At 36.4% G+C, this 9,641-nt stretch overlaps 1 protein-coding gene across 1 annotated transcript in view; it reads right to left on the reverse strand.

The window, feature by feature from the left end:
* The window catches only part of LOC117320700 (E3 ubiquitin-protein ligase RNF216-like), a gene marked incomplete at both ends in the record, with an annotated part of 30,680 nt that extends 21,472 nt beyond the window's left edge, over positions 1–9,208 (reverse strand). Inside the window, one exon of the mRNA XM_033875213.1 lies at positions 9,104–9,208. Within this exon, the coding sequence (XP_033731104.1) occupies positions 9,104–9,208 (105 nt within the window). The remainder of the gene's footprint in view (positions 1–9,103) is intronic.
* Between the last annotated feature and the right edge of the window lie 433 nt (positions 9,209–9,641).

Consider the following 9,641-nt stretch of genomic DNA (forward strand, 5'->3'; position numbering starts at 1 on the left):
ATACACTGTATATCATACACCAATATCATACACCGTATATCATACACCATATATCATACACCATATATCATACACTGTATATCATACACCATATATCATACACCGATATCATACACCATATATCATACACTGTATATCATACACCATGTATCATACACCATATATCATACACCATATATACACCGTATATCATACACTGTATATCATACACCGATATCATACACCATATATCATACACCGTATATCATACACCATATATCATACACCATCTATCATACACTGTATATCATACACCATGTATCATACACCATATATCATACACTGTATATCATACACTGTATATCATACACCATCTATCATACACCATATATCATACACCAATATCATACACTGTATATCATACACCATGTATCATACACCATCTATCATACACTGTATATCATACACTGTATATCATACACCATATATCATACACTGTATATCATACACCATATATACACTGTATATCATACACCATATATACACTGTATATCATACACCATATATCATACACCGTATATCATACACCATATATCATACACCATCTATCATACACTGTATATCATACACCATATATCATACACCATGTATCATACACCATATATCATACACCATATATCATACACCGTATATCATACACTGTATATCATACACCATATATCATACACCATATATCATACACCATATATCATACACCATATATCATACACTGTATATCATACACCGATATCATACACCATATATCATACACCATCTATCATACACTGTATATCATACACCATATATCATACACCATGTATCATACACCATATATCATACACTGTATATCATACACTGTATATCATACACCATCTATCATACACCAATATCATACACTGTATATCATACACCATATATCATACACTGTATATCATACACCATATATACACCATATATCATACACCATATATACACTGTATATCATACACCATATATCATACACCATATATACACCGTATATCATACACCATATATCATACACCATCTATACACTGTATATCATACACCATATATACACTGTATATCATACACCATATATCATACACCGTATATCACACACCATATATCATACACCATCTATCATACACTGTATATCATACACCATGTATCATACACCATATATCATACACCATATATCATACACCGTATATCATACACTGTATATCATACACTGTATATCATACACCATCTATCATACACCATATATCATACACCGATATATCATACACTGTATATCATACACCATATATCATACACCATATATCATACACTGTATATCATACACCATATATCATACACCGTATATCATACACCATATATCATACACCGTATATCATACACCATTATCAGACACCCGTTATATCATACACCACCTATCATACACCAGTATATCATATACCATATATCATACACCATATATCATACACCAGTCTATCAATACACCATATAATCATACACCATATATCATACACTGGTATATCATACACCACTATCATACACCATTATATCATACACCAAAATCATACACCGTATATCATACCATATACATACACCAAATCATACAAAGTATATCATACACCATATATCATACACCAATAAACATACAATATATATAACGTTACAAAAATATACACCCATTATCATACACCATTTAAACAACACCCATAAAACTCATTTAACACCCGTATATCATACAACCCTATATAACCCTAATCATACACCATTTTCATAACACCATGATATCAAAACACCCCATTCATCAACACCATAATATAACAAAAAACCGTATATCATACACCTATTTTCATACACCATATATCATAAACCTGTATTCATACACTAATCCCTACACCATAAACACCGTATATCATACACCGTATATCATAACACCAAATCATCACCGTATTCATACACCGTTTTATCTATTGACACCTATATCATTTTAACCACCATATATCATACACCGTATATCATCACCTATATCCCATTAACACCATATACCCATATCATACACTGTATATCATACACCTATATCTATACCACAATTACTACACCATATATCATACACCTGTAAACATACCTAGATAACCATACCCATTATATACACCGATATCATACAACCCATTTAATACCTTATATTCATTTCACAATATCATACACCATATCATACACCGTATATCATAACCCCTATATCCTACACCAATACATACAACGTATATCATACCCCATATATCAACACCTATATCATACACTAATCATACACCTATATCAATACACCATAATATACCGTATTCATTAACCAATATATACACGTATCAAAACCCCAAAAATCATACACCGTATCATACACCTAATCATACCAATATATACACCTATATCATACACCATATCATCATACACCGTATATCATACACCGTATTCATACACCGTATTCATACCCAATATCATACACCGTATATCATACACGTATCTACACCGTTTTAAATACAACCATATTTTCATACACCCTATATCATACACTGTATAAACATACACCATATATTCATAACCCTAATCATAACACCAATATCATACTGTATATCATACACTGTATATCATAACCAATATCATACACCGTTATCATAACCATATATCAACCATACACTATATCAACACCAATATCAACCGTATATCATAAAACCATATATATACACCATATATCCTACCCGTAATTATACCCATATATATACACCATTATCATACCGTATTTCATACCCCCTTTTATCATACACCATATATCAACACCAATACATACACGTATATTCATACACCCGTATATTATACACCCTTTTATCCTACACCAATATCATACACCATTATACCAAGGTGGTTTTTAAAACCTCGATGCCCAGAACATACACCATAATCATCCCATACATACACCAGTATGTCAACGTACAACACCTTACAACACCGAATCAACAAAAATACATACACGGATATCATCACCAATACTCAATTTTCATACCCAAATATCTAACTGGGTTATCTAATGGAGGGTTCAACACTGGGTATGACAGACCATAAAGAGGAACCGAGAAAACACATTATTTCACGTGGATTTTCTTACACCATTGGAAAAACAATTAGCTGAAACCATAATACACCAAGACTAGCCATATATAACCATATTATGGATACAAAATGGATCACTTACAATAATCAATTATATACACTGATACATACATTTTATATATCACGTAATCATTTCACCTGTTCATACCTGTATTTTTCAAAAACCATTTTTATATAACATATTCTATACCACTATTTTTTACACCATAAACCGTATGTTATACACCTAAAACACATTTTATACACCGGAGAACAAGGATCTTATACACCGAAAGAACCGTAGTTAAAACACTGAAATACTGATTGTTTTCTTACCCCAAATCGAAATGTTTTTCTTTGGGGAACCGATTTTAACTTTGAAGGTAATGGATCTAACCAACTAAACTGAGGTGAAGTCTGGATTTTAGATTTTTACTGGAAAATGGATGCTTTAATCTGAAAAAAAATGTATATTCTGAGAACATTAAACTTCCAATTTGTAGCCATATTTGTTGATTTATTGGTAGATGGTGATTTGATGGAATATCAAATGTAATGGGCGCTTAATAAGGTCAAATTATTATTTCATCATGGATTATTCATTGTTGTATTTCATTTCAGGTCAGTGGTATTACTATGGATGTTTACTACGAGGGAGACGTGTGTTTTACTTACTGAGAAACAGTTAACTACTGAAGAGACGGTGTGTTTAAACTTACTGGAGGAGCGGTGAGGTTTAACTTATGAGAGAGCAGCGATGTTATTATTCTTATGAGAGAGCATGATGTTTATACTTATGAAAATTTTATCTCTAGAGAAGGTTGTTAACTACTGAGAAAATATTTTAATTCTAGAAAAGTTTTAAAAGGATAACGATTATCCCTTCTAAGAGATTAATTGTTTATACTAGAGACATTTATACTTAGGGAGACCTTTTGTTTTTTATAGGGCTTTTTATACTACTGGAGACCTGTGTTTTTGGAGCAATATTATGGGAGGCCACTATGTAAGACGCTTTTAGATAATAAACATTTCCAATAAAAACAGTTAAAGTGGTTAATATTTTTACATGCCCCATGTTGAGTAAATTTTTATGAAATAGACAATTGGTTTTCAATTCAATCAAATGTAACTAGCGTCATTTTTTAATTTTTTTTTTTTTTTTTTTTTTTTTAAAAAAAAAAAAAAAAAAAAAAAAAAAAGGGGGGAAAAAAAAAGATGGGTTTTTTTTCAAATTTAAAAGTAAACCCAGGTGTACAATATAGTATCAAAGTTTTTTTGGTTTTCAATTTTTTAGTTTAACATAAAGGGGTTACAATTATTAAAAATAAAGGGGGTGGTAAAATTTAAAAAAAATTTTAAAAAAGAAAAAAAAGGGGGTGCGAGAGCCAGTGCACTGTTTAACTTACTGAGAGAGACGTGATGTCTATACTACTGAACGAGACGACTGTGATGTTTATACTTACGAGAGACGTGTGCGCCCCGTGTTATACTTACTTGACCGCCAGCGACGGTTGCTGTTTATCCTTCCTGAGAGACGAACGTGATGTTTTATGACCCCTTCTGCGAGAGGACAGTGGGTTTATACTTACTGAGAGAGAGACGTGCCCCGCTTGATCGCGTCCAGCTCCACCTATGTCAGCCGGCATTTTCCGCTACACTGCCCTTCTTGTTAGATCCCCTAAAAAAAAATAGGCTGGACCGTTGGCTTGTAATATTTTCATACCATCGCCCTTGGCATCAGTCTTGATACTGACGCTCCGCCTTTTGTTGGTTTATGAAAAATTAGCATCTCAAGTGCTCTTCTTACTATCAACCTACAAACTAAGCACCCATCTCAGTTCTGTCACATTTTGATGACCCACCGCCTCTTCCGTGACTCTATTGTTAACGGTTGGAGGGTCCCCTTGATGCCGGGCCCAAACCACATTCTCAGGCAATGTGACACTACCAGCTACATGCTATTTAGTTTGTCCCATTTCTCCCCATAATTCTCGCGGCATTTCTCATATATAGATTCGACAATCGCGATCATTTTTTCTCTCAGAGAAAGTTTTGGAATTGTGGGTTTAAAAGGGACAATTAACAGACCCTGCAGAAAAAACTCCGTACATTCTACTTTCCATCTACCTATCCTTCAACAACTCAACTGTTTAATAAGAATATAAACTCCCAACAATTATCAACATCGATAGATTGATTCATGCATCCTTACATTTAGGCCATGCTCCCGTTCATAACGATTCTTATTTTTTGTTGGTAGTCCATTACGCACCTGATATTTGACTTGTTTTACCGAATCTCCCTACATGACTTGTCCTTTTGATCGTCCCTTCGGTTGTTCAGATCATCACCTGATGAGAACCTGTGTGCACAGGGCCATAATGGCATCCCCCCCCCGCCTACCAGGCAACACCACCAACTGTACCGCCCGCCCGTTGTGTACTTTGTGAAATGTATGAATTATTAAATTTCCGGAGGCCGGAGGTGTAAACACCATGTAAAAGGGCCCTTGCAGACGCGTCATATTCCAAAGTCGCCCGACCTCAGAGAGCACAGAGTGCCCGGTTAAGACGTCACGACAGAACAGACGCTCCCCATCCTCTCTCCTCCGGACTAACAGACGAGTGTACCAATTCATGCCTAGTACCTTACAGAGTGGTACTTCCTTTATTATCGTTATCATTCGCCGTTTTCTCTCGTACCATATTTACAAGCAGGGCTACTCCCTTACGTCCGAGGCTACCCACCCTCATCGTACCAAGACCCTTCCTTTGTATCACTCCAGTAAAGCCAGCTCCCCCCCCCCCGGTAACGTATCTCCTCCCAGTACAGCGGACCCTTCCGAGACCCGAATACTATCTGTCACCCGAGTCGCGTTCAATAGCCAGCTACCCAGACCGTCCGGTACCATACAGTAACGCACGTGGTAATATAGTACAGAGTGGTACATCTAGTACAGCGTGGTACATATAGTACAGAGTCCCCTCCCCTCCCCCCCTCCCCCGTCGCCACCACCTCCATACTGGTACCCAAGGTGCTAACACTATAGTACATCAACAAGCCCCTCCTCGGCTATACCATATCTAGTACAGAGTCCGGTACATGTATAGACAGAGTGTACATATAGTACCCACGCGTGTACATATAGTCCAGCGTTGAGAGACGGGACATATCGTACAGCGTTGTACCTAGCGTACCCAGGGTACCTCTCGTCCCGGTACCCGTCCCATACGTACAACGCCCTCGGTCAACCTTATCTAGTCCGCCACCGCTTGTGTCTGCTACTCTAGTCCCGAGTGGCCCCCCGGTACCTACTAGTCTAGACCCCCCCGTTTACCCATACCCAGCACCGCGTGGTCCCTTACCCGTACCCGTTGTTCATATAGTACAAGGCCCCCCCGGTACAGATAGTAACATACAGTACAGAGTGGTACATAATGTACGAGTGGTACCGAGTAGAGTGGTACATAAGGACAGAGTGGTACATAGTACAGATTGTACTAAAGTACAGAGTGGTACATACAATACATGAGTGGTACACATAGCATAGAGTGGTACATACAGTACAGAGTGGTACATACATATGTACAGTACAGAATGGTACATATAGTACAGAGTGGTACATAGAGTACAGAGTGGTACATACAGTACAGAGTGGTACATACAGTACAGAGTGGTACATATAGTACAGAGTGGTACATATAGTACAGAGTGGTACATAGAGTACAGAGTGGTACATACAGTACAGAGTGGTACATATAGTACAGAGTGGTACATACAGTACAGAGTGGGTACATATAGTACAGAGTGGTACATATAGTACAGAGTGGTACATATAGTACAGAGTGGTACATATAGTACAGAGTGGGTACATATAGTACAGAGTTGTACATATAGTACAGAGTGTACATACAGTACAGAGTTGTACATATAGTACAGAGTGGTACATATAGTACAGAGTGGTACATATAGGACAGAGTGGTACATACAGTACAGAGTGGTACATACAGTACAGAGTGGTACACATAGCATAGAGTGGTACATACAGTACAGAGTGGTACATACAGTACAGAATGGTACATATAGTACAGAGTGGTACATATAGTACAGGGTGGTACATATAGTACAGAGTGGTACATATAGTACAGAGTGGTAAATATAGTACAGAGTGGTACATACAGTACAGAGTGGTACATATAGTACAGAGTGGTACATATAGTACAGAGTGGTACATATAGTACAGAGTGGTACATATAGTACAAAGGGTACATATAGTACAGAGTGGTACATATAGTACAGAGTGTACATATAGTACAGAGTGTACATATAGTACAGAGTGGTACATATAGTACAGAGTGGTACATATAGGACAGAGTGGTACATACAGTACAGAGTGGTACATACAGTACAGAGTGGTACATACAGTACAGAGTGGTACACATAGCATAGAGTGGTACATACAGTACAGAGTGGTACATACATATGTACAGTACAGAATGGTACATATAGTACAGAGTGGTACATATAGTACAGAGTGGTACATAGAGTACAGAGTGGTACATACAGTACAGAGTGGTACATACAGTACAGAGTGGTACATATAGTACAGAGTGGTACATAGAGTACAGAGTGGTACATACAGTACAGAGTGGGTACATATAGTACAGAGTGGTACATATAGTACAGAGTGGTACATATAGTACAGAGTGGTACATATAGTACAGAGTTGTACATATAGTACAGAGTGTACATACAGTACAGAGTTGTACATATAGTACAGAGTGGTACATATAGTACAGAGTGGTACATATAGGACAGAGTGGTACATACAGTACAGAGTGGTACATACAGTACAGAGTGGTACATACAGTACAGAGTGGTACATACAGTACAGAGTGGTACACATAGCATAGAGTGGTACATACAGTACAGAGTGGTACATACAGTACAGAATGGTACATATAGTACAGAGTGGTACATATAGTACAGAGTGGTACATAGAGTACAGAGTGGTACATACAGTACAGAGTGGTACATATAGTACAGAGTGGTACATAGAGTACAGAGTGGTACATACAGTACAGAGTGGGTACATATAGTACAGAGTGGTACATATAGTACAGAGTGGTACATATAGTACAGAGTGGTACATAGAGTACAGAGTATACATATAGTACAGAGTGGTACATATAGTACAGAGTGGTACATACAGTACAGAGTGGTACATACAGTACAGAGTGGTACATATAGTACAGAGTGGTATATATAGTACAGTGTGGTACATACAGTACAGAGTGGTACATATAGTACAGTGTGGTACATATAGTACAGGGTGGTACATATAGTACAGAGTGGTACATATAGTACAAAGTGGTACATACAGTACAGAGTGGTACATACAGTACAGAGTGGTACATATAGTACAGAGGTACATATAGTAGAGAGTGGGTACATATAGTACAGAGTGTACATATAGTACAGAGTGGTACATATAGTACAGAGTGGTACATATAGTACAGAGTGGTACATATAGTACAAAGGGTACATATAGTACAGAGTGGTACATATAGTACAGAGTGGTACATATAGTACAGAGTGGTACATATAGGACAGAGTGGTACATACAGTACAGAGTGGTACATATAGTACAGAGTGGGTACATATAGTACAGAGTGGTACATATAGTACAGAGTAACATATCTGTACTATATGTACCACTCTGTACTATGGATATATATGAGAAAATGTTACTTACCAATATTGACTGATACTTAACAACATAGACTGATATTTACCCAAATACACTTACCCAAATAAACTGACACTTACCCAAATAAACTGATACTTACCCAAATAAACTGACACTTACCCAAATAAACTGACACTTACCCAAATAAACTTACACTTACCCAAATAAACTTACACTTACCCAAATAAACTGATGCATGAGCAGCTTCTCTGTCTGACCATAGTATACATTAGCCCTTCTCTCGTTCTTCTTGTAATTCTCATAATAGTCGACATCATCAATTACCTGTTAACAGTGACGAGTCATGATATTTTGTACTGGATACAAAAAGACAATCAGTAAACCTATAACACCACGTCCTGTGGATAAATGTATATATATATTTTGTATTGCATAATATCAAATAATCATGTGTATTTTCATTCTTGGTTCGAAGCTTTGAAATTTACCATGGGTACAAACTTTTGTGGTTAGTCTATGTAACAACAATACAGTGGACTCTTTCTAAACTTGACTCCATTGGTCGCTTTTTAGAATTTCAGATTGTATAGAGTTTTTTTTTTTATATGATTCATTAAATGTACAATATGATTAATAAAGTTGTGTTACATATGTAATTAACGTAAACACATAATCTTTAAACCACATTTAATTAAATTTACACAAACGGTTTATTTTATAATCATCCAAAACAGATACATTTTTTTCAAAGATGTTA

Source organism: Pecten maximus, unplaced genomic scaffold (genome assembly GCF_902652985.1).
Source record: "Pecten maximus unplaced genomic scaffold, xPecMax1.1, whole genome shotgun sequence".
Taxonomy (NCBI): Eukaryota; Metazoa; Mollusca; class Bivalvia; order Pectinida; family Pectinidae; genus Pecten; species Pecten maximus.